We start from the raw sequence: 27,633 nt of genomic DNA, 5'->3' as shown, positions 1-27,633 counted from the left end.
ATCTATCAGCGTGATTGTGTTTGGAAAGGCAAGGTTTAGGATCTGTATGTCACTAGAAGGAAAGCTAGAGGACAGAACATGAGAGTATAACACAGTGAACCCTGCTGTGGACAGTGACTGATGAACAGTACAAATATTAAGACTGTTCTTTCAAGAACTATAACAAATGTACATCACTATTATAAGGAGTTAATAATAGAGTGGTATATGGGGAAAAATGTACCTAATGCAAACTGTGGACTATAGTTAACTAATATTTTAATATTCTTTAATCAACTTTAACAAGTGAACCACACCAATGCTAAGGGATTGGAGTTTTTCTTTATGGAGTGATAAAAATGTTCTTATTTATTATGGTGATGAATATAAAACTATCTGATAATACTGTGAACTACTGATTGTATTCTTTGAGTGGACTGTATGGTGTGGGAACATATCAATAAAACTGCTAAAAGAAAACCATATCTATCTGAGATACTGGTTGTAAATTAAAAAACAAGCCCTTAGAATTTTGTAAAAACCATAATGTAAACGGGGATTATATTGATTTTACCACTCTCTTTTAGTATATAACCATTCTATCTTTCTATAATTTATGGGTGAAGATTTAGAAGGTCAAATAGTAACTTCAGCAATCTATAATAGGATATTATTAGCATTTAAGAAATGAATTTCTTAATGTTATCTACTTAACACTGACCATATAGTGAGTAAAAAGGATTAATCTAAAAATGTCCTTATGGTAACTTCACTACTTATAAAGTAATATATTGATAAATACGTACAGATGTTCTACTAAACCATGAATCTAGAACCATTTATTCAATAAACTTTGTTTTCTGTTTTACGGAGAATGATCTTGCTTTTTTTCCCACAGCTAATCTAAGAAATTTGTAGTTTTTCTCCTAAAAAAAAATGCAACAATGCTCTTATAAACTGCAATTTCTGATTTTCTTGTCAGCCTGCTTCAAGGAAATCCATGTGTTTAATATGCTTGCTCGAAGTTTAGCCCATACCAAATGGTTGTTTAATCCAAATATCTGGGCAGCAAACTGAGCTGAACCTTCTGGAGAAAGTATGGTCGAACAGCCAAGACCTATTGATTCAGAAAGGAAAAGACAAAAAAATTGAACTTTCAGTTAATAATAAAAATACCAGTTGAGCCTTTTTATGGTCAGAAAAGTTATGTTAGCTGCAGACAATAAAATGCTACTATAATTCTTGCTTAAAGTAGATTCTGTGTGGAAGGAGTGGTAAAGTAATAAAGAGGAAAAAGTAATATTTATCTGCTCCAAACAGATACGATCTTCTCTATGAATCCATTTGCAAAGCAACCTACTTTTTTGGATGTTCTCGTCATGCATACTTTTAAATCCAGGGGAAAGGGAATACAAATAAAACACAGGACAAGATAGGTGGGTAGAAGCACCTGTTCTTATACTTGAGGTTTGTTACTGTTTTGATACTTCAGCTACTCCATTTGTCTTCGCACTTGAGTCTCACTATCCATAGTAAAATATTAAAGAATAAATCACAAGTTCAATTTATTGATTTATATTAATTTATTTGGCTCCACCACTTACTTGCTATCTAACATGGGCCAGGTTACTTAATCTTAGTGTCCTGATCTGTGAATGGGAACAACTAATAGCTACCTTATGTGAGGACTCAATGAGTTAAAACAGGTAAAGTGCTTGGGATAGTGCCCGGCAGATAGTAAGTACTCAATGAATGCCAACCATAATTACTACCACTACCGCTACCACCGCCGCCACTACCACTGCCACCTCCACCACCACCTCCACCTCCACCACCTCCACCTCCACCACTACCTCCACCACTACCACTACCACTATACTGTGGAGTGCCCCATTCTACTACCTGAAACATCTGTACCTACTACCTAGGACTCTTAGTATCAGGAAACTTCAGTAAAAAAATTAGGTTCTGTATTAAGTATGGCATCAGAGAAAGAAATAGACAGTATTCAGGATTTACAAAGGCCATTGTATCTGTTCTTCAAAAGGTTATCCCAAGTGTAATGGCAGAATGCACAAATCTTACAGATACCGGTCTCTCGTTTTTGTATATTATTAGATAAACATGGCCAAATTGTTGCTCACCATTCACCTTTTCAATTTCCATTGATGATAACCTATATTCCTCTGGCATAAATCTGGTAATAGCTTCATTTATTAGCTACAGTAGATTTTTAACTTGAAAAGATATAATAAGATATCTGGTTAAAATGGATTAAAATGAGGGAACTTGGGAACCAGAGGACTTGTGTTGGCCACACACAGAAACCTTGATGCAGCACACAGTACCTACCCCTCAGCCCTGAGGAGGGCTGCTGTGGGGGGCCTGGTTCTGGGGAGGACAGGGGAGGCAGAACTGAGCAGAACCAATCTGACAAGTGGCAGGCAAGAGAGACAGTCTATATTGCACTGTCTATGTTTCTTCTCCACAGAGGCCTGTAGCATGCATGGGCAGAGAGGTAAGGATAAGGGAGGGTACTACAAGGAAGCACCAGGAGCCCCACCCCCACCCCACCCCAGAGGCCCATGCATGCATGACAGGCAGGGATCTTGTGTACAAATGAAAAGCACACCCCTGAGCTGGCCAAGGACTGGGGAAGATGCAACTTGCAGCCCCACAGCCCGAGATTGATACACTCAGAGGCCTGGGAACCACCAGACCCTCTGTGCCCTTCAGCGGATTCTCCACTGAACTGCACAGCGCCTATACCCATCCCCGGGGCTGGAAGTCTCCAGTGCACACAGAGAACTGCTGCGTTAATTGGATTTCCACCTGGTTTGCACCCTACCCAGCAGGAAGCTGCAGTCAGGGAAAAGAGAGCTTGAGAAGGGGTAGCCCAAGAGAACTATCTGCTAGGAAGACAGAGAAAGTGCACTCTACCCAAGTTGCAGTTCTGCCAAATTTTATACACACATCCAAATAGACTTGCATATCCCAAAATAACCTTATCAAGATAAGCAAATGCTGAGAATCAATAGGAAATTGCAAAACATAGGAAAATTGAAGAAGATGTGGCGGAGGAGAACTTGTAACAACTAATCAAAGAAGTACATAAGAATTTCCAAAGGAACTTCAATGGGTTGGTTAAAGACACAAAGGACATCAAGAAGACACTAGAAGAGCAAAAAGAATTTGAAAGAGTAAATAGAAAAATAGCAAATATTATGGAAATGAAAGACACTGTAGATCAAATTAAAAATATACTAGAGAGACAACAGCAGATTTGAAGAAGCAGAGAAAAGAATAAGGACAGGACAATTGAATGTGAAAGCACAAAAGAACAAATAGTGAAAAACAGATTGAAAAATTTGAAATGGATGTCAGAGAAATGATGGACAACATGAAGTGCACAAATATAAGAATCATTGCTGTCCTAGAAGAAGAGTATAAGGCTAAGAAGAGTGAGCAGATAGTTGCGGAAAAGTTCCCAACCCTTGTAAAAGACATAAATATGCAAATCAAAGAAGCCCACTGAACTTCAAATAAATCCAAATAGACCTCCCCTAAGACACATACTAATCAGTCTCAAATGCTGAAGAGGAGAAAAATTCTGAAAGCAGCAAGACAGAAGCAATTCACCACATACACCACATACAAGGGAAACCACCTAAGACTAAGTACTGACTACTCAGTGGGCACCATGTAGGTGAGAAGGCAGTGGTATGACATACTTAAGATTATGAAAGACAAAAATTACCAGCCAAGAATTCTTTATTCAGCAAAGCTGTCCTTCAAAAGTGAGGGAGAGTTTAAAATTTTCAGACAAACAAATGCTGAGAGAATGTGTTAACAAGAGACCTGCTCTGCAAGAAACACTAAAGGCAGTTATGTCAGGTGAGAAAAAAAAAAAATGAAGAGTATTAGTAAGGGTCTTAGACCCAGCGACATGAAATTAAAAGTGAAAGTATGGAAAAAAATGTTCCAAAAAGTATTACCAAAAGAAAGCAGTAGTAGATCTACTAATATCAGATAAAATAGATTTTAAATACAAAGATGTCATAAGAGACAAAGAAGGGCACTATATATTAATAGGGAAAATTCACCAAGAAGAAATAACAATCATACATGTTTATGTACCCAATCAAGGAGCTCCAAAGTACATGAGACAAACACTGGCAAAACTGAGGGAAGCAACAGACATTTCTACAGTACTACTTCTATAGATAGAAAACCAGACAGAGGACCAATATGCAAACTGAGAACGTAAACAATGTGATAAATGAATTGACCTAAAAGACATATTGATCCTTGGATCCCAAAACACCCAGATATACATTCTTCTCTAGAGCTCATGGAACATTCTCCAGGATAGATTATATACTGGGGCACAAAACCAGTCTCAGTAAGTTTAAAAAGATTCCATAATGGAATGCAGCTGGAAATCAATATATTAACACCAAAGAACCAGAACTTTCAAAACTATATGAAGATTAAACAACATACTCTTAAACAATTAGTGAAGTCAAAGAAGAAACTGCAAGAGAAATTGGTAAATACTTGAAGACAAATGAAAATGAGAACACAACATATTAAAACCTATGGGATACACTGAAGGCAGTTCTGAGGGAAATCTGTAGCTCTAAATGCATCCTTTAAAAAGGAAGGAGCTAAAACTAAAGACCTAACTTAACAACTGAAGGTCAGTTGAGAAAGAACAGCAAACTAACCCTGAAGCAAGTAGAGGAAAAGAAATAACAAAACAAATAAATGATCTTGAGAATAAAAAACAATAGAAAGAATAAATAAAACCAAAAGTTGATTCTTTGAGAAGATCAACAAGATCAACACACCCTTAGCTCGACTGACAAAGTCAAAAAGAGAGAAGATCCAAATAAAATAAAAAATGAGATGGAGAGGAGGAAAAGTAAGGCAACAAAATAAGGTTTCAGTGGCTAAGAGAATGCCAGGCTATCCTGGGGGTTACTCCCATGCAAGCTTCAGCTAGATATGCCAAGTGGCCACAGAATGATAAGCCCAAACAGTAGTCCTGAAAACCCTAAAGAATACCCGGATACCTATCTGAAACTCTATAAAAGTTTCACTCACTTCACTAAGTTTATTCTTCAGAAACTTAAATCCTCCAGAGAACTCCTATGCCAGATTAAGTCCCAAAACCCAGAGGTAATAACCTCTTCAAGAACATCAACCAGATGTCTCCCTTTTTCCCATAATGTGGATACCCCTTTTCAACATGAACAAGTTAGGGTGATCACTGCCTAGATATCCGTGAAGATCGGGAAAGTGATTAAACTAGAGGAAAGAGTAGCAACAGACAAGATGGAATTAACAAGGATTATGAATACTGAATTTCTATATAATTTTCTTCTTAGTTGCTAGGGTATTAGAATAGCTAGAAGGAAAGAACTGAAATGGTGGAACTGTAACCCATAGTATCTTTTGAAATTTGTTATATAGCTACTTGTTAAATTGTAATTTGAAAGTTATCACCTTTTGTATATATGTTGTATTTCACAATAAGGAGATAACTGAAACTATGGTACTGTAACTCATAACATTTTTGGAAATTTCCTTTGTAACTTGTTAAATCATACTCTGAAACATATTACCTTTTTGTATATGTGTTATATTTCACAATAAAGAAATAACTGAAACTGGAACAGTAACTCATAAAATTCTTTGAAATTTGCACTCTTAACTACTTGTTAAATGGCACTTAGAAAGTATCACTTCTATGTATATGTTATATTCCACAATAAAAAAAATCATTAAAAAAAAGCTCACACACACACACACACACACAAATTTGAGAGGGGAGTGATTACTATAGAAACTGAAGAAATTTAAAAAAATCATAAGAGGATACTATGAACAACTGGATGCCAACAAACTAGACAACTTAGAGGAAATGGACAGTTTCCCAGAAACACATGAACAACACAGATTGACTCAAGAAGAAATAGCAGACCTCAACAAAGCAATCACAAGTAAAGAGATCCAACCAGTCATCAGAAATCTTCCTACAAAGAGAAGCCCAGGGCCAGATGGCTTTACAGGAGAATTTTACCGAACATTCCAAAAAGAACTAACACCATTCCTGCTGAAATTCGATCAAAAAAACTGAAGAAAAAGGAACACTGCCTAACTCATTCTAATACCAAAACCAGATAAAGATACCACAAGAAAGGAAAACTATAGGCCAATCTCCCTAATTAATACAGATGCAAAAATTCTCAACCAAATATTAGCAAATCAAGTCCAAAGGCACATTAAAAGAATTATACACCATGACCAAGTTGGTTCCACTCCATGCATGCAAGGTGGTTCAACATAAAATCAATGTAATACAACACATTAACAAAAGGGAAAAATCATATCATTTCAATAGATGTTGAAAAAGCATCCGACAAAATTCAGCACCCTTTTATAATAAAAACACTTCAGAAAGTAATCTATGTTAACTTCCTCAATATGATAAAGGGCATACATGAAAAACCCATAGCCAGCATAGTACTCAATGGTGAGAGAATGAAAGCCTTCCCCCTAAGACTGGGAATGGGACGAGGATGCCCAGTCACCTCTGTTATTCAACATTGTGCTAGAAGTTCTAGCCAGAGCAATTTGGAAAGAAAAAGAAATAAAAAGCATCCAAATTGGAAAGTAAGAAGTAAAACCGTCATTATTTGCAGATGATATGATTCTATATTTGGAAAATCCTGAGAAATCAAATGACAAAGCTACTTGAGCTAATAAATTCAGCAAAGTGGTGTGATTCAAGATTAAGGCACAGAAGTCAGTAATGTTTCTATATACTAGTAATGTCCTAACTGAAGAGGCAATCAAGAAAAAAATTCCATTCACAGTGGCAACTAAAAGAATCAAGTATCTACGAAGAAACTTAACCAAGGATATAAAAGACCTCTATGCAGAAAATTACAAAACTTTACTAAAAGAAATCAAAGAGGACTTAAACAGATGGAAAGATACTCCATGTTCATAGACAGGAAGGTTAACCGTCGTTAAGATGCCTGTGGGCAATTCTGCCTAAAATGACCCACAGATTCAATGCAATTCCAATGAAAATTCCAACAACCTACTTTGCAGACTTGGAAAAGCTAGTTATCAAATTTATTTGGAAAGGAAAGGGGCCTCAAATAGCCAAAAGTGTCCTAGAAAAAGAAGAACAAAGTGGGAGGTCTTCGACTTCCCGACTTTAAAGCCTACTATAAAATCACAGTCCTCAAAACAGCATGGTAGTGTCACAAAAATAGAAATATTGATCAATGGAATCAAATTGAGAATTCAGAAGTAGGCCCTCAGATCTATGGTCAATTACTTTTGACAAGGCTCCCAAATCCATGGAACTGGGAAAGATTAGTTTCTTCAACAAATGGGGCTAGGAGAACTGGGTATCCATATCCCGAAAACTGAAACTGCATTTTTCACAACTGCCAAAAGAAGTGAATAATCCAGGTACCCTTCAACAGATAAGTGGATTAAAAAAAGTGGTATATACATGAGATGGAGTACAATGTAACAGTAAGAAGGAATGATGTCCTAATACATTTAACAACATGGATGAAGCTTGAGGACATAATGCTGAGTGACAGAAGAGGAGAGATATTTTATGATACCACTAATATGAACCTCCTGGATAATGTAAAATCAGTGCCTTGAAAATGAGGACCTAGAGATAGATAGACGCTAGAGGAGAAATGATTGCCTAATAGGTACAGACCCGATAACGAGGTTGAACTTAAAAATGGAAAGGGGTGCTGATGGGATTATAAGTATCAGTGTGGTATTGATAAATAGCGTTTGTTTAAAGTCAGGTATCTCACAGATTAGCACTAGAAATATAAATAATTCTTGCATGATCTACTTCTATGGTATGATACTTTTACAAAGAGTTTACAGCAGAGTGGTATATAGGAAAATCTACCCCTTGCATACTATGGCCTATATTTAATATGAATACCTTACTAGTACCACACCAATACTAGGGGTAAATAAGTGGGGACAGAACAGTCTCTTCAATAAATGTGCTGGGAGAAGTAGATATTCATATCCAAAGAAAAAGAGGACTACTACTTCACTCCTATACAAAAATGAACTCAATATGGATCAAAGGCCTATATATAAGAAAAAGTACCATAAAACTCCTAGAAGAAAAAGTAGGGAAGTCAGGATCTAGTGATAGGCATTAGTTTCCTAGACCTTACACCCAAAGCACAAGCAACTAAGAAAATATAACTCATTGGGACCTCCTCAAAATTAAATACTTTGTGCTTCAAAAGATTTTGTCAAAAGTGTGAAAATGCAGCCAACTCAATAGAAGAAAATATCTGATAATAGTTTGTTAAGCAGAATATACAAAGAAATCCTACTACTCAACAATAAAAAGACAAACAACCCAATTAAAAATGGGCAAAAAATTTAAAACCACAGCAAGGTGGGGTGGGTATATGGAACACTATGTACTATCAGCTCAATTATTCTGTAAGCCTAAAACTATACTAACAAATAAAGTCTATTAATTATTTTTACAAAACAAGCTTGTGTCTGTGTAATAGATCCCTATACACTATTAAAAATAATCCACACATAATAATGCCACTAAGCAATAAAAAAGAATAAACTCCTGCAAGACAAATTCAAAATAATGATACTCAGTTATTATAGAAATGATTTCATTTATATAAAATGCCAGAACATGCAAACTAATTGTTCTAGTTATTTACTGCTATGTAACAAATGACACCAAAACCTAATGACTTAGAATAACAACATTTATCAAAGTTTCTGAGGGTAAGGAATTTGAATGCTGCTAACTGGATCCTTTGTCTTAGGGTCTCCCCCAAGCCTAAATTCAAGACGTCAGGGCTGTGATCTCATCTGCAGGCTCAACCAGGGAAGGATCCACTTCCAGGCTCACTCACATAGTTGTTGGGAAGATTCATGTTCTCCCTGGCTGTTGGCCTCAGTTTCTTTGCTACATGGGCTTCAACCATTAGGGCAGTTCACAGCATGGCAGTTTGCTTTACCAGAGTGAGCAAGTGTGAACCAAAAAGAGCAAGAATGAATGAACAAATTGGAAGTCATATTCTTTTGTAACCTAATCTTGGAGTCTTCATCCCATCACTTTTGCTGTGTTTCGTTCATCAGAAGCAGGTTACTAGGTCCAGCCTACACTCAAGTGGAGGGTAATACACAAGGACAATGAGTATTGGAAGGAGATGACTGGAGTCCATCTTAGAAGGCTGCCTACCACACTAATCTACAGTGACAGAAAGTAGATCAATAGCTACCTGGAGCAGGGTGGTTTGAGAAAGGATGGGAGAGAAAGATTATAAAGTGGCATGAGAAAACTTTTAGAGGTGATACATATGTTCACTATCTTGACTGTGACGATGGTTTCATAGGCATGTTAATATTGTCAAAACTTATCAAATTGTACACTTCAAATTTGTGCAGTTTATTGTCTCAATAGTACCTCAATAAAGTTATTTTTAAAACTATAAAAAAATAGGCAAAAGACATGAATAGATATTTTTCCAATAAGGAAATAAGAATAGGCTAAAAGCACATAAAAAAATGCTCATCTTTACTAGCTATTAGGGAAATGCAAATCAAAACCAAAATGAGGTATCATTTCACAACTACCAGAATGGCCACTATTAAACAAACAGGAAACCACAAGTGTTGGAGAGGATATGGAGAAAAAGGAACACTCATTTGTTGTTGGTGGGAATATAAAAGTGTAGCTGCTGTGGAAGACAGTTTGCCGGATCCTCAGAGAGCTAAGTATAGAGTTGCTATATGATCTGGCAATCCCACTGCTCAGTATGCACCCTGAAGAACTGAAAGCAGGAACATGAACAGACATTTGCATACCACCATTCATAGTGGCATTATTCACAACTGCCAAAAGACAGAAACAATCCAAGTGTCCATCAACAGGCAAATGGATATATAAAATGTGGTATATACATATGATGGACTACTATTCAGTGGTAAAAAGGAATGAAGTCCCAAAGCATGTGACAACATGGATGAACCTTCAAGACATTATGTTGCATGAAAGAAGTCATACACAAAAGGACAAATATCATATGATCTCACTAATATGAACTAATTACACTATGTAAACTCATAGACATAGAATCTAGAATATAGGGTACCAAGAGATAGAATGAAGGTAGAGAATGGGGAGTGGTTGCTTACAGTGTGCAGAATTTTTAACAAGGTTGAATTTAAATGAATGAAAATGGATAGAGGTGATAGTAACACATCATTGTGAATCTAATTAACAGTGATAAACTGTGTGTGAATGTCTCTGATAGGGGAAGTTTAGAGATATATAAATAACCAAAAGGAAAGCCACAGATTAAAACATGGGGCTGTATAACTGAGAAAATCTTGTGGTGGAAGAAGACTATGATTAACGGTACAAATACAAGAAGTTTCCTCCATGAACTACAACATACATATGAAGCTATTACAAGATGTTAATTGAGTAGTGTATGGGAAAAATGCACCTACTGCAAACTATGGACTATAGTTAACTCTAATATTAATCTCAATATTCTTTCACCGACAGTAACAAATTTACCACACCAATGATAGGGCAATAAAGGGTTATAGGATATTTTGGGTTTTCTCTTTTTTTCTCCTGGAGTAATGAAAATTTTCTAAAATTTATTGTGATGAATGCACAACTATGTGATATATGTGAGCCACTGCTTGTATACTTTGTATTGTATGGTTTGTGACTATATCAATAAAATTGCATTAAAAGAGAGAAAAAAGATGGACTGAACACTATTTTTGAAACCATATTAAAACAACTGTAAAGAGAATAAAGAAAGTAGGCATAAAGTCATAAGGACAAGAGCTAATCACAGCAATAACATTTTAGCAGCTCAAAAACAAATGAAGTGGTAACTAACCAATACTCAAGAAAACTTAATTCTAAACTTGAAGTTGAGAAAGATGAGAAGTAACCTAAGAAGGTAAAACACAAAGTATCTAGACTTGGGGGACACCAGGTAGAGTTGAAGGAAGGGGTACTTTAGTGAAAAAATCATTAAGTGTACACACTTATGTTGAGACCACACATTTTCCCCACTCAGTTTCCAAAATGCTGACAGCCAGGTATATAACCTCCAGGCAGGAGACTGGCAAGTTTCTCTGGGCAATTCCGGTCAGCATGTGAGAGGACTGAAATACCCTAAACGTGAGGCATTACTAAAATCACTTACCAAATCACCCTATACAGGAGACCATTTTTGACAAGCACCACCCACTTACATAGACCCTCCAACTGGCTTTTTTTTTTTTTAAACAGTTTTCCCTATCAATATTCTGCACTAGTGTGATATCTTTCATATTATTAACTATAGTCCATCATTTAAATTAGGGTTCACTCTGTTGTACAGTTCTATTCTGGTAAGACATATACAGCCTAAAATTCATCATTATAGCCATTTCCAAATATACAATTTTCAGTGTTAAATACATCCGCAATCAATTAGCTTTTTACAGTGTTCCACTCTTAAATGAGAACAGCCAAAGATCACTAAATAGTTGAGAAAAGGAACTAATGTGGAAGAGACTATTATCAGAGATGCAAATGTTACTGCAAAGATTAAAGAAGAAAAGGACGCTATGAGAAGAAAAGGAGCACAGTACAAAAATGAGGTCCAAATTTCAATAATAAATCCAAAAAAGGAAGAAAAGAAAAAATAAAGGGAGGAAATTATTAAGTATTTCAAGTAAATTCTCCAGGACTAAAGAATCGGAGTTTCAGATCAAAAGAGCCCGCTGAAAGCCTAGGATGAAGAGAGACCACCAAGACATACTTCTGAAAAATTTAAGAACAAGGACAACAAAAAGCCTACCAGTTACCAGAAAGAATAAAACAAGATTCACAAAGGACCCTAGCATCAGAAAGGCAGAAAAGCACTGGCGTTTTCAACAACTATGGAAACTGAAAGATGTTGGAGTAGCAATGCCTTCAAAATTCTGATGGAAAATGATTTTAAACCTAGAATTCTATTCCTAAACTATCAATTAATTATGAGGCTACAATAAAAACTTTTTAGAGATACAAAGTCTCAAAAATCTGACCTCCCATATACCCTTTTCTTAGGAAGTTAAAGAATAAGCTCCACTGCAATAAGAAGTAAACCAAGAAAGGAGAACACATGGAATTCAGGAAAGAGAAGATCCAAAACTAGGGGAAGGCAAAATGAATGATGGTGAAGGGAGAGACTAAGACAGCAGTGGTGCCACAGGCCTAAAGAAAAGCCAGTCCACAACCTAACAGGTGAGAGGACTCAAGTACTTAATGTACTTGATGCATATAAAGTAGTAATTTACAAAACTGGAAGAAAAGTCTGGGATTGAATTAGTGATAAGCAATAAGCAAATAAAACAACTCTTACTGAAATAATAGTGACTCTCAGGACTTGTAAAATGCTGGATTACATTTTGGACTATGATGAACATAACAATACTGTACTTTATGAATCCTCTTCATTCAATCAACAGATATGGCTTCCTTGTTTGTCATTTATTTTGGCCAATTGTTTAAAATAAAATTTTATTTTCTCTGCAAAACTACCAATCATTCACTTTATAAAATATATTACAATGATTAATGTATTCAGAAAAATCTGAATCTGATCTAAGTACAGATCTCACCACCAGTTTATAGAAAATATGGGGATAGAAGAGCATGTTAAATATCCAGGAATGTAATCATCTAAAGCCAAAATACAGAAATTCTACAGGACAAATAAAGGAGGGGAAATTGTTACAGATTAAGAGAGAGTTAAAAGTGAAAGCCCACTGTCAATGATATAAGTCTTTGACTTAATGTCAAAGAATTGTCCACTTAAAATCACTGTTACGCATATTTTGCCACAAAAATAAATTAAAAAAAAAAAAAAAAAAAAAAAAAGAAAGATTTAAGAGGCCTCAACTAAATGCAATATAAGGGCTGTAAGGATCCTGATTCAAAAACACCAATTGTAAAAAGAGATGAGATGACTAGGAAATCTTGAACATTATCTGGAGATTGGATGATTTTAAGAAAGTTTTTCTTAGTTGTGAACATGGTGTAATTATGATATAAAAACTGGAGCCCTTATCACTTAGAGATGCATACTTAAAGAGTTAAGGATGAAATAATGTAATGTTTAGGATATGTTATAAAATAATCCTGCAGGACTGGAGACTGGGTGCTACAGATAGAAAAAGATTGGTCATTTGCTAACTGCTTAAACTGAGTAATGGGTATATGGGATTTCATTACACTATTCTATCTGTAATACCACTGTACATGTTTTACAGAATTCATTGCATCTTACCACTGGGTAGTCGAAGAGAAGACCACACATCCTGAGCCCCCCAGTCTGGTGTGAGTGGAGGACAGCTGATAACTGGATATGCAGTGTTACCAGACATCACTGGTCCCAAACCATTGCTTCTGCCTGCTGCTGCCACAAATACAGTAGGAATACCATCCCCTGTGGAAATTACAAGTTAAAAAGTATGCTAAACATTCAACATTTTCAGTTGAGAGAAACACATGAATATTGGATTGTGTTTCCAGGGCTCCATTATTGTAGATCAATGATATCCCATCAAGCATTTCTTTTATGCACTATATTCTGAAACTATTCCTTAATTTCATGCTTGACAGCCTCCCAGAAGATGGCCATTAAAGATATTTGAGAGGATCTGCTATTTCAACCTCAGACCTCCCATAACTGATGAGGCTTATTTTCTGTTAAAGCATATAAGAAACAATGCTCGAGGGACTTAGCAGATAAAGATGCCAGAGGTCCTCATATTTCTAGTCTTTATTTTCCTTCCATGCTCACATTTTCAATTCTGTCTCCCTGTTCCTTTCTTTTCTAAGCTCCCATTAAGCATCTTAAACTCTGGAGATGAGTATCATGAGAGTTTAGCCTACTACATGATTGTTTTCCCTTGGAAATGTGGCAAAGCTCTTTTTCAGCAAGATTAGACTAAAACATAAAATATTTTGGCAAAATCAAGGGAACTTCCTGAAATGCTCTAGTTATTAAATTACCTTCATACTCAGCTTTAATCCTCAGAGTTTCATCTGGTCCTTTATGGGCAGAGGTTACCCGAAGTTCACATGGAATGCCAAAATTTCCACACGCCTTCTTGATTTTTTCAGAGTGACCAAGATCAGAAGTTGAGCCCATCAATACTACAACCCTGCACTGACTTTCTGATTTCAGAAGCAACTGGAAAGGAAAACATGGAATATGAAAAAAGAAGATAAAGACAAAAATGGACTAACATGAGTACCATAAGATAGTCAGTATACAGAGCTATAGTTTATAGTAAATTTACATCTGGATAGAATATTTTCTTTCTTAACAAACCAAATTTAAGACAGAGACAACCAGAAACAAAATGACAAGTGATTTTAAAAGATAACCTCTCTGTAGAAAGTAAGTGGTCTTCACAGTTAATATGATTTATCAGATAAATTATGTTTATTGATATATAAAGCAAGATAAATACTCATGCTTTCTAATTAATATTCAGGACACTGGAATATAAAATATTTCATCCTAAGATTTTTAGCATATTCTGCTTAATGAAGGTTTTAAGGCATAATCAGCTGAATTACAGAGGACATGTTATAAATTTTTAAGTTAATTGCTTAGAACTCAAATTGCATATTTTCATGGAAATTGTGTTCTAAAAGGTGGTTCTGATTCTTGGATAACCATAAACTCCATTAAACTTTTATGGAATTACAGTAATAACAGTACCATAAAACTTAAGTGACACTTTAAAGTCACTTGGAATTCTAATTCTGAATGTGGGGAATCTATCCCATCCCAATGGAACTCTAGAGTAGTGGAGAGTCAGGTTTCCCCAGCAGGAGCAAGGAGGAGACAAGGATTCCAGGTTTCCCCAACAGGATTTGGGAAGGGTACACAGCCAATTTAACAGAAAGATTTCTAGTACATCAGTCTAGCTGGTACATTTCTTAAAGGTGCATCTTTCAAGTCCCTGAAAAATAAGCACTACACCCCTTCACATTGGTTTTTGTTTGTTTTTAAACAGACGATTTTCTTAGGAAAAAAAAAACAAACAAAACACATGATACAGTATGGGTTTACTATAGAAAGTTTACCTCTACTCTCTCTGCAACCCACTCAAAATTTTTCTTTACCATCTGAAGTCCTTCAGGAGTTACTTCCTTGAGGTCACGATATGACTACAAAACAAGATTGAAAGTTTAGAATACAAGTATCTCTTGCTATTCTGAAAGTTTTTGGTTTCTGTGTTTTGGGTAGGGATTATCAAGAATTAGGACAGCAAGGGATATACTGGAAAAGGTTTCCAAATCTACAAATTTGTCTCCTGAATTCGACTAGAGTGATTTTAGACAATGATATTTTCATTTAAGAGTCAGTGTTTTCAATGTGATTGGGAAAGCAATATGGACCACACTCCCCTTTGTCCAGTGTATGGATGGATGAGTAGAAAAATGGGGGCCAAAAAAAGGGCACCCAGTGTTCTTTTTTACTTTAATTGTTCTTTTTCACTTTAATTTTTATTCTTATTATTTGTGTGTGTGTGTGGTAATGAAAATGTTCAAAAATTAATTTTGGTGATGAATGCACAACTATATAATTAATGGTAATGTAAACAACTGAATGTATACTTTGTATGACCTCATGGTATATGAACATATCTCAATAAAATTGAATTAAAAAAAAAAAAATCAGTGTTTTAACTTTCCACATTAGCAACTGCAATTAACTACCCTGAGAATTACTTATCTGTTAAGTGTAGAGATGGTCTTGCCCTAATTTTGTTTTTCAAATGAAAGAGCAATAATGGTATAAGGGCCAGAAGACTTGGGGTAAAGTCCCAAATCTGCCATTTTCTCTTGTAATTGTGAAGATATTTATCCTCTCATAGCCTTAGTTTTCAATCAGCAAAACAAGAATAATGTTTCTGTTGTTATGAGAGTCTATTAAGATAGCTGATAAATCTGCTATGTAAATGTATTGTTCCTATCTTCTTTTTCAGGACATAGGAGATATTTATCTTTAAATATAAATAGCAATCAATAAATTAGGTTCATATCATAGGGAATAATAACTACCTTTATTCTCCTCCCATCCGCCCTTTCTCTATCCCAGCTCTATATCACAAAGGTTAAAAAAATCTCAAGTATCACCTGTTTGTCCTTCTGTTGACTTCGATCTCCTGATGGCCAAAGTCTCCAGGAATCATTATCAATAACATCAGCAAGAACAATTTCTTTGGTGGTTACATCAACACCAAATTCAATCTAGAAACAACACATCAGCAAAAAATTTTTTAAAACTGTACTACTGAGGCATTTCCCAGTTATAATCTTTACTTTCAAATCTCCTTGTGTTATTTCTACCTTCATATCAACCAGTGTACAGTTCTGGGGCATCCAGGATTTTTCCAATACTTCAAAAATTGCCTGTGTAGAATGACTCATGATATCCACTTCAGTTTGGCCTATAACAAGCCCAGCAAAGCAAAATTTTGCAGCAATTAGCTGTTCCTCAGACCACTGTGGATCATTATTGGCATCATCCTGAGAATAAAGTACAGAAGTACAATTAATTTAAATCGAAAACTTTTGAACCTTTCATAAAAGCAGTTTAGAAAAAAAATTCCTCAAGGCTGAATTCCTCAGAAATATTCATCTTATGTAAAGATTTTTGTTCAAAATACCCTTTAATTCAAAGTAATTAATTTTAGTTTGTCTTGTGTCTATAGCTACTCTAAAATTTAAAACATTTACACAAGTGACTTATTTTAGGTCATGATGTATTTGAAAGAATTTGATCTTACTATAAACCAAGATAAACAAATTAAATTGATGATTTTTATTTTTCCTTAGTAAGCATCAATACAGATGGTTAAGAAGGCCAAAACACATATTAACCAATCAAATCTTTCCTAAATGCAGTTTTCATAACCTTCAAACTGCATCTTTGCTAAGAACTTATAAAAAACTACAGATCTTTAGGAAGATTTAGATAATTCAAGAGACTATATAAAAAGTAAACCTAGTAATAAAAAAATACAATACTTTCATTCTATTCTAGGTAGTGTCCCAACTTTACATGAAATCCTTCTTTTATGAATTCTTCATTTATGTAATTATAATCATAATATGGACACTTCCAAGTTATGCAACTCATTGATTAAAAATGCAACACACTAACAATGCTTCCCAATTAGAAGAACTATGCTTAACAACATAAACCAAGATGAAAAATGCAGTTTCAATGGAGAAAACCAATAAAAACTCACAGCTAGCAATTTGTACTCGATCATTCTTTATTTTATGTATTTCTGCTTATAAAAGAGACATTAATAAAATAGTTTCCCTGTATTGGAATATAGTAAGATTCCACAGACAAGCTTTTACTTTAACCTCTGCAACAGTAAGTTTTCTGAAATTTTGAATTAAATGTTTTCTTCTTCCAATAACTAATTCAAATCTGTTCATTTTGTTAGCCATCTTATTCCAATGCAAGATAAGTAGATCTTCACAGATGTTTTGTTTTTAAAAACTGATTTATCATTGCTAATGGAAGTGTCGTTATTGATATAAATATCTGGAACATGTGGCATACCAAAATCTTTAAGATGGTTAAATCTTTTGACTTTGTAATACAAGTTTACTGCTATGTTATCATAATAAAACACAGAAACATAAAATAATTACCTTGAAAAACATCTCCACTTTAGGTGGGTAAAACTTATATCCCTCCTTAACGCCAGGGTTTCTTTTGAGAAAAGAACCAGTTGCTATTCTTCTACAAACCCATTCAATTGGAATCATTTCACATTGGGGGGCAATGAAAGCTGTCTCCCCACATTTTCTAGTGAAAGCAGTTTTGATACCTACATATTAATGGTGCAAAGTAAAAAAAAAAATTAAAATTTTATTTGGAAAGGTAGATCTGAAGCATAACACTATCTTTTACAAAACACACACACACATACACAAAACCTCTATCCAGCAAATGCATTTACCCCTAAATAGCATTATCAATAAATCTATTTTTCTGAAAAAAGGTCAAAGTAGGAAAAGAAAATTAAAATGGTTTTCTATTGCTTTTATCAAAATTTTAAAGAATATTCACCTTTAATACTGCATGGCAAAGTATATACTAGACCAGAAGATTTGGGTCCCAGTGTCTTTACCATCCATTCATTCAAAAAATACCTCCTCTGCCAATGAGTATTTAACTCTGCACAAGGCACATGACTTACTAAGTGCCATTAAATTCTCTCTAAACTTTATCTGATTCCAGGATTCTCAGATTCTGTGGTCCAGTATTATATAGGCCATACAGAATATCAATCTACTGAGAGCTACATATCACAATCAGATACAGCCCTAACTTCTGAGGAGCCTGTTTCTCTTAAATGTTTAAAACCAACAATCCTTGGAAAAAAGCATCCAAGAGGTTACAACAGGCACATAATGGCCAATTTGGCCAAAAACATAGAAAATACTTGTTTTCTCTCTCCCTCAGATTGTTATGTTACTGTGATGTTTGGGATGGAAGCCAGTTCATATGATGGCCTTTGGGAAAAAAAGTCTCTAATGATAAGTTAACATGTCAAGAAGCTACTTTATGTCAGCTATTGTTCTAAGCACTGTAAATATGTTTGTTTGTTTTTTTTTTGTTTAATCCTCACACCACACATTGTAGATACAATTATAATCATCTAACACAACAGACAAGGACACTTGAGACATAGTGTAAACAGGGTTTTTAACCCATACTGGCTGAACTCCAAGGGCTGTCCATGAAACACTGTGCTACACTGACTTGCATGGAAGTCTTTATCAAATCACAGCACAAATTAATGCTACAGCATTCAAGTGAATTAAAACATCTCCCAGGATTCTAACAGGTTTAACATGGTTAATACTCATCTTTGGCTTGTAATGTTAATACCTGCAATCCCAACTTAAGATCAAATTTTCCTTTTATCAGAAAAGGCTGGGGAATTTGGATCTTACCCATGTAGCTATACTAAAGGAAACCTGCTTTACATGTTACCTTATTTAACTCACACAGAATTCTTGATGTAGGTATTATTTACGTTTCACAGTGGAAGAAGCAAAGAAGTAATTTCACAAAATGAGGCCATACTTTCAAACAGTAATGGTTTTAACTACTTGCAAATTGTACTTTGAATGTAATCACCTGTCTCTATATGTTTTTTTCTTTTTAAAATTTTTTAACTTTATCAAAAAATTAAAACAAAAAACACATTTCAAACAAAGCAAAGGATTAAGAAAAACAAATAACCTAAAATAACTACTTTGTTTCAAACATGTTCCTACCATACCCCAAGAAAATTAACAAACCATAATTATATTTGTTACATTTCACAATAAAAAAATGTGAAGAACAAAACAAAACAAAACAAAAAAAACAGTAATGGTGCCTAGGCTTGAAATGCATTGCCAGATTCCAAAACCTGTACTGTATTCTCTATATTCCTTTTGGGTTTGACTAGTAAGTCAATGTAAACAAGAAAAAAAATAAACAATGGTATGTTGCATAAACAGGAACTCTGGGAGCAAATGGGATGGGTGAAGTAAAAAATGATCATTTTAACAAACTTTAATGAATGACCTTTTGGGCAGGCAGATGATTTAAATCAATCCTTAACTAAGAGTGGTAACTAGATGCCTGGTTTCAAAAGCTCTTCTTTCTTAGGTCTGGTAATCATTACAGGCATATTTGTTCATTTGTCTACCAAGCTTGACTGATGAATATCTAATTTTATTGTTTTAATATAAACAATAGTGTGCTGGTTTGAAGCTGTTTTGGACCCCAGAAACGCCATGTTCTTTTAATCCATTCCTGTGGGTGCAGACCTATTACTGGCAGGAACTTTTGGTTAGGTGATTTCAATTGAGATGTGACTCAGCCCACTCAAGGTGGGTCTTAATCCTTTTACTAAAGTCCTTTATGAGAGGATAAACAACAGAGAAGTTTGGAGAGAAAAGCCCCACAGAAGCTGGTCTACTGCATTCCAGCAGCTTTAGCAAACTGAAACAGATTTTGGAACTGAGAAGTGGAGTGCTGCTGTGATTTGCAAATACCAAAAATGCTGGAACTGCTTTATAAATGGATAAGGGGAAAATTCTCGAAGAACTGTGAGGAGCTTGTAGGAAAAACCTAGATTGAAGAGACTATTGGTAGAAATATGGACGCTAAAGGTACTTCCAATGAGGCCTCAGAAAGAAATGATGAATGTGTCACACAAGGAGAAAGGCGATCCTTGTTTGAAAGTAGCAGAGAATTTGGCAAAAATGAGTCCTGATATAGGATGGAAGGCAGAATTTAAAAGTGATGAGACTGGATACTTAGCTGAAGAGATTTCCAAATTAAATGTGGACAGTGCAGCCTGGCTTCTCCTTGCAACTTACAGTAAAATGCAAGAGGAAAGGGATAAGCTGAGAAATGAACTCTTGTGTACAAGGAAACCAGAAATTGATAGTTTGGCAAATTCTGAGCTTTTGGAAAACAAGTCCCCAGAGAATACTGCCCCATGTGAGGATTTAACCAAACCTGGAACCAGTCAGCCATTTCAGTACAAGTCAGGATTGGAAATGCAGCTACTCAGAAAGGATCTGTAGAAAGTCCTATTGTCTGACGGTTGGGACCCTGTGTGCTGCATGCGAAACCAACAAGTTTCTGCAAGATCTATATAAACAGAACCACGACCAGCCTGGACTAAAAAGGACAGACTGAAGGAAAAATGACTTCAAAGGCAGAACCATGGAAGCTAAGGTCTGGAGCCAAGAAAACTTGGGTCAGGAGAGCAGATGCACGTGAAAAAGATGAGCCTGCACTGGAGTTTGCAGAGGGTGAACCTTCCACCCTGTTGTTTAGGAAGAGTGTTACCACACCAGGGTCTCAGATGCCTGGGGGATGTCACTTACATAGTCTGGATTATGATGGCCATATATTCTAGTTAACCTGCCCACACATCCTTGTGGCCATCTCTCTTCCCCAACTGTGGTTTAGCAACTGCCAGACTGTTATTCATATCACTAATATTACACAAAATTAGTTTCAGTGGGTTTCTGTGAGGAACCGGGATTTAATCATCACCAGAAAGGTTAGATTTTGATTTTTAAGTGTTGAGACCACATCCATAAATTTCATAACTCAAGATTCAGCATGTGTAATATTATTTCCATGAAAAAGTAGCATTACCTATTATTTGTACAGTACTGTACAGTTTGCTTATGACTAACAATGAGAAAACAAGAATTCTGATTTTCTGATTCTTGGTCCAGTGTTCTTTCCATTCTAATTCCTAGAAACACCTTAATTTGGAACATGATCTTAAGTATTAAAAAAACAGTTTTAAATAGATGACTGACAGTCATCTAGATACAGCACTTATTTAATTAGTCATAAGTAAAAATTATATAAGGAGTAATGGGATTACTAATTTATGCCCTAAAACTAATCTTAAAATTTTTAAATGCTTAGGTTTTCCTTAATTTCACAATGTTATGTATAAAACCTAGACACCACCTTTCAACAATACATGTGAACCCAGTAAATTTTAGTTGAGGTATCAAATATGGTAAGAGTTTAAAGATAATTGTTGGTGTACTCCATTTAGGGTCACCAGCTACCTCAATTTCCTTGGGAACAGGACTTTCAGAGTTAAAACTGGGGAAGTCCTGGACAAACAGGGACAATTTGGGTCATCCTAACTCACTTTCCCCAAAGCCCCAAAAGCACAGAGAGATGCTTTAAGAATAAGCAAACAAAAGCTTGGACTAGTATTCCTTGTCCAGTACTTAATTGTACACATAATCCCACAGGTATGTATAAATTACTAATGGTACAAAGAAGCTATTTATTTTTGGCAATATTTTAAAGGATTAAGCCCCTTAAGAAAATCTTTATGTGGATGGGCAGAGGGAGATAAACTGGAGGTTAAAAATGAATCAGATGTTTTATCTGCATTTCAAAAAACTTAAAATTTGTTTGATGCTCTCTCTAAAAATTTACTTAATCATTGGGATATCACTAACCAAGAAGGCCTTGAAAATAAAAATCCTGTGACTTAGGCTATAAGAGGTTCTTTAATTTCATAGCAATATAAACTTTCAATGTACAAAGGGATTTATGATGTAGATGACATATCAGGTTTGCAATTAAAAGTATTTTTTCCCACACTAACTTAAAAATGTGAAACAGGGTACTTTGGAAGGAACAAGACTACTCAAGAAATGGACTGACAGAATGAATTTAACTTGCACTGCCTTATTATTTTGTGAAAGTCAAGGACATCTACCTTAACTAGAAACAAAAGTAAGAAATTCTCCTTTTGATTTAAGAAAGATTTTAGGGCTTATAGGAAGCCCTAGGTAATGAAAAAGACAAGTGGCAATATTGGAAGTAAAAACATATGGAAAGTTATCAAATTACAAAATTAGAACTCAAAGGATGATAAAGAACAAAGGGTTTGTTTTACAAATAAAGAACCAGAGGCTTCAAAGGTTGAATAATCCAAGGTAAAGTCTCTTACACTATAGGGAAGAGCTCAAATCCATGAAGATCAAAGTTCATTTCTGCAGCCTACCTACCACTAGAGGTTATTCTTCTTGGTCTCTTTATACACTGAAGACCAATCAGCTGCTGACTGAATCCCCGGAGAAAAATTCATTATTGTACTTCTCCTTTCCACCCCTCTTCCTTCTTTCCAAATGCCCTCTACAAAATGTTCTATCTTAATTTCTCTCTCAGACGTCTCTATTGGAAAAAAAGTCTTTAATCAGTTTTACAGTAGGAGAGAAACCCTGGAAATCACTTGGGGAATGGCAGGAGAGAAGGTGTGGCTGCTTATCTTCAAATACTTTTCAGAACTTTCAAGTGAAAGAAGGATTTGAAATTCTGTATTATCTCCAAGGGGCAGAACAAGGAACTGAACTGAAATTACAGTAAAATTCAGTTCATCCATTAGAGCTGCCTAAAACTATAATAGACTTCCTTCAAAGGTAAGTTCCTTCATAATGAAGATGTCCTAGGAGAGAGAAGTTGCAGAGGGAATATATGCACCAGATAAAGAATGGCAGCAAATTGTTAAGATTCCTTTTAACTAAATGATTCTACTAATTCCAACCAAGTAAAGTGCTATGGTAAAGTTTAGGAGGTTTTGGTTTGGTTTAAATAAACCCAGCTGTGTGACATCCCCAAACAACATGTTGTTCATCAAAATGCCATTTCCCTATGAAAGAGCCTAGTGAGTGTGTGAGTGTGTGAGTGTGTGTGTGTGTGTGTGTGTGTGTGAGAGAGAGAGAGAGAGAGAGAGAGAGAGAAAGGGGAGGGGGTGTATGAGGGAAGTGGGGAGAAGAGGGTATATAACCACTTACCTGCTTCTTGTAACAGCTGAAAAATACAACTGGTAATTTTATTTGAGATTGCAGCTTTTCCTTCCAGGTGATTCTTTCTAGCTGCATTTCCTGCTGTAATCTGGTCCTTGGACTGCAGAAGGACTTTTCCTGGACTATCTAATAATTCATAGACTTCTTTTGTTTTACCCTCATAAAGCTTTTTACCAATGTTCAGTACTGTGGAAATAAAAAGGATATATAACAAGATTCCAGGAAGAAATTTATTGAATGTTAAAGACTAAATCATCTAGAACAGTTAGTTACTGAACATCCAAAGTGACTAAAGTAATAATTTCAATAAAATTCATTTGCATAGAAACTTATAATCATCTACCAAGTACTTTCACATCATTACCACATTTGATGCAGGTAATCATTTTGTGAAGAATTACAATTATATAAATAATTATACAGATTAGAAAACTAATTATCAAAAAGTCAAGGTTATGAAATTAGAAAATGGCAGAGCCAGACAAAATACAGTCTCCTGATATCAAATTCTGTGTTCTTTCTATCAATCTAACTTTCTCATGGAATAACTAAAAAAGAATTAAAATTAATTAAAATACATGTAACTAACATAGTATTTTTATAGCTACACTCACAATACATATGTAAATTAGCTTGCAGGAAAAAAATATTGTATTTTTTCTGACTTTTGCTTTCTGTAGCAGGCAGATGGGGGACATTCAGCCAGATGTTTTTGTTAGTTTCAGGTTAATGTGCAAGAGGAGGCATTTTCGTCCTGTGAAGTCAGTTTTAGGAATTAATCCAATTTTGATGTAGAGCACAAGACCTAAACAAAGGTAGACCCTGGGTCGTTAGAAACAATAAAAAAGATGAAGATAAAAGATAATAGAGGGATTGAAAAGGCCTACTTGACCAAAAGAGGGGAAAAGAAAGGTAACAAGCTGAGGTTGCAGTGGCTAAGAGATCCCAAATAGAGTCGAGAGGCTATTCTGGAGGTTTCTTTTACGCAAACTCCAGCTAGATATCCCAAATGGCCACACTATGCAATGCCCTTACCAAAAGTGGTCCCCAAATACCTAGGTCCCTATCTGAGATTCTATAAAAGATTCACTAAGTTTTATCTCTCAGAAACTTAAAGCCACCAGTGTTCCTATGCCAGACAAGTCCTAAAACCCAGAGGCAACAGCCTATTTAAGAACAACAATCAGATGCAGCCCCATTCCCCATATGGTTGACACCCCCTTTCAATATGAACAACTTAGGGCGGTCACTGCCTAGACACCCCAGAAGATGGAGAGAGAAATTAAGTGAGAGGAAAGGGCAGCAATAAACAAGATAAGCTTTAACAAAGGTCTATGAATACTGAAACTTTATATAAATATATATATATATTTTTAGATGCTGGGGTGTTGGAATGGCTGGAAGGAGGTAAATGACATGGTGGAACTAGAACCTATAAGAGTCTTTGAAATTTGCTCTACAGCTACTTGTTGAATTGTGCTTTGAAAGTCTTCCCCTTTCTATATATATATACCCTATATTTCATAATAAGGAAAGAACTGAAACTGTGGAACTGTAACCCCTAACAATAAACTACTTGCTGAGCTGTGTATCAAAAGTTAACACCTTTCTGTATGTATGTTACATTTTACAATAATGGAAATAGCTGAAGTTGGGGAACTGTGACCCATGACATTCTTTCAAATTTGCTAACTATTTGTTAAATTGTACTTTGAAAGTTACCACTGTTATGTGGTAATAAAAAATGCATGAAAAAAAAAGATAATAGAAGTTTAAGTACTTAAAATTTCCAAGGAGAGAAATCATCTCTCTTGTCCCAAAACATGAGTACATTCTTGGTATCAGCAATTTTTGAATGTGCAAGGTATTGGGGATGGACAAGTGAAGGAGGCCTAGTTCCTACTCTGAAGGGAATGAGTCTAAGGGAAGGTGATTTATTAAACAAGACATAATCCTAAACATAATGGGATAAATACATACACTGTAGAATAACATGTCCATAACAGGGCCACCTAATCTAGACATCAAAGAAGAAGTAATGATTAGGTTGAGATCTGAAGACTGATCAAAAGTTAGCCAGAAGAGGGAAGTGATAGGTAGTGGTGGTGAATAATCACCAGTAAGTGAAAGAGTGCATGCAGAACTTCTGTATGGTGGGAGCACTGAATATGTGTACTTTGCTGTTGGGCAAGTGGAGGGGGGCAGCAGTTAAGGAGTAGAAAGGACTGGAGCTACAAGAGATAAGCAGGTGAGTTGATCATGAGACTAGGCTAGAAAAACCATCACTATGGTAAATATAAACAAAGGCTGAAACTAGTTTAGGGAGTTCAGTAACTTCAGGTATTAACTTTAGGCTATTCTACAATATACTAGAGAGTAAACAAAAAAAAACCTATATAATAATTTGGTAATCATAATTATTTGTTAATTCTTAACTTCTTGGTTACAGCATTATATTTCTTTAGCACTGTTCCAGGAGAGACAGCATAAATAAAAAGAGAGTAAACTTGTGGGAAGAACAGGAATATTCAGGATTTGAATCAAAGGGTCTTCAAGCTGGCTTCTAATAGTTCTTGGGATGTGATTAAACATTTTTAAGGGAGACAGTGCATTTTAGAAAGATTAACCTACCAAGGGAATACAAGATGGAAAGAAATGGAAAAGTAAAGATCTTACAGATTTTACTAGTTTATAGGCACAGATATCTTCATTGCAGGAAAAATTCCGGTCCAATACTTTGATTTTGTAGAGTGGTTGCTCAATATCACCTGGATCTCTGTTGAGTCCTTTTGATCCAAACTCAAATTTTCTATGTAGAAAAGAATGTACTGACCAGTCAACACAAGCAATTTGGTTCACAAAATTTGGAAATTGGATATGTGGAAAAACCAACGTTTTATCAGCATAAATGGCAGGAACTATCTTTCCTTAGGGCCTGACAACTCGGGAACAAAACGATTAGTGACAAGTAAATATGATAAATTCAAAGTGAAGCAAGAAAATTTTTTTGCTTAAGAGTTTGGGGCAAAAGCCATCATGGCATCAAACTCTACTTTAAAATAGAAAAACAAAGTAAGATCACAGACACAACATCCAGACAGAAAAATCCAGAGAGAAGGTTCAATTATTAACAAAGGAGAAGCAAGACTTTGGTTTTAAGAGTCAACACTCTTAAACACGATTCTCATAAGATTGTTTTGCAAAAGAACTGTACTTATTACTTACAGATTTCCACTCACCTGTCCAATGCCTGGCCATCTCTCGTTCTAATTACCCCTCCTCTATTTTGCTACTTTCCCCCTATCCCGGAGCCAGTGCTGTGTATTTCAGTAAAGTTCGGAGACGCCCCGGGGCGCTTTGGCTTCCAGCGCGCGTCTCCGCAGTGCCTGAGCCACGTGTCCGCCCGCCCAGCACGGCCGCCAAGAAGCCGGGCACCCGCCCGGGGATGACGGCGGTCTGGGCCGCGAGACCCGCACACGCCTGCTTCGAGCCTGCGAGCTCAAAGCTGGGATCCGGGAAAGCGCCGGAGGGCAGGAACGGGGTGGTGGGCCCATGAGTCCCCGGTGGACGTCGATACCTATTGCTTACCATCAGCTGTCGCCATTATCCTGAGTGGACTGAGGTCAGCGACCGCACTAGGAACAGAGGCAGGAATCTGGTGGGGAAAAAAAAAGGGGCGGTCAGCGAGGTACCCGAGGAGAGGAGAAAGGAAGCGCGGCCCACACGCGTGTCCCTAACTTCCCGGGCTCCCACCAGCGTTCACGTAGAGGACTACAACAGCAGCCACCCCGAAGGGTCTCCGAAGACCGAGTTCCAGCTCAACTTCGGGAGAAAGAGCTACCCAAGAGCAGACCCTCCGCGCAGGCGCAGCACACGACCCCGCCTCCAGACCGCCCCCAGCGCTGTTCCAAGAAAAGCGAAAAGTGGCGCGCGCTCGCATGCCCGCCCCACTCTACAGAAGCTCGCAGACTGGGATCTCTTCTCCGCGTACGAGAGAGGGTGATAGGTTGGAGCGTACCAAGTGGTAACGGATGGGAGAAAACATGTGAAGACGGGCAAAAAAGTTTACATCTTCTGGGAGAGAAATTACAGAAACTCCGCTGTGTTCAGCACCCTAGTCTTGAGTCGTGGAAAATAACCGA

At 36.1% G+C, this 27,633-nt stretch overlaps 1 protein-coding gene across 1 annotated transcript; it reads right to left on the bottom strand.

The window, feature by feature from the left end:
- Window positions 1-790: 790 nt before the first annotated feature.
- Window positions 791-27,458, bottom strand: PAICS (phosphoribosylaminoimidazole carboxylase and phosphoribosylaminoimidazolesuccinocarboxamide synthase). The gene is made up of 10 exons (XM_037829866.1): window positions 27,245-27,458; window positions 27,080-27,146; window positions 23,480-23,677; window positions 17,777-17,955; window positions 16,454-16,633; window positions 16,241-16,354; window positions 15,185-15,268; window positions 14,099-14,279; window positions 13,371-13,529; window positions 791-1,096 (listed from the first exon to the last, which is right to left on the bottom strand). The coding sequence occupies exons 2-10, from the start codon at window positions 27,093-27,095 to the stop codon at window positions 930-932; spliced, it is 1,278 nt and encodes a 425-aa protein (XP_037685794.1). The 5' UTR covers window positions 27,096-27,146; window positions 27,245-27,458; the 3' UTR covers window positions 791-929.
- Window positions 27,459-27,633: the final 175 nt, after the last annotated feature.

Source organism: Choloepus didactylus, chromosome 3, assembly GCF_015220235.1.
Source record: "Choloepus didactylus isolate mChoDid1 chromosome 3, mChoDid1.pri, whole genome shotgun sequence".
In the NCBI taxonomy this organism is placed as follows: domain Eukaryota; kingdom Metazoa; phylum Chordata; class Mammalia; order Pilosa; family Megalonychidae; genus Choloepus; species Choloepus didactylus.
This window is presented reverse-complemented; position numbering and strand designations above follow the sequence as displayed.

Bases quoted from the DNA above. Each gene is read 5' to 3' on its own strand.
- PAICS (XM_037829866.1), bottom strand. The intron at 16,634-17,776 runs GTAATTATTTTA...CTTTATTCTCAG, and splicing joins AAGTGGAGATGTTTTTCAAG to GATGATGCCAATAATGATCC. The intron at 16,355-16,453 runs GTAGAAATAACA...TGTTGTTTCTAG, and splicing joins GTACACTGGTTGATATGAAG to ATTGAATTTGGTGTTGATGT.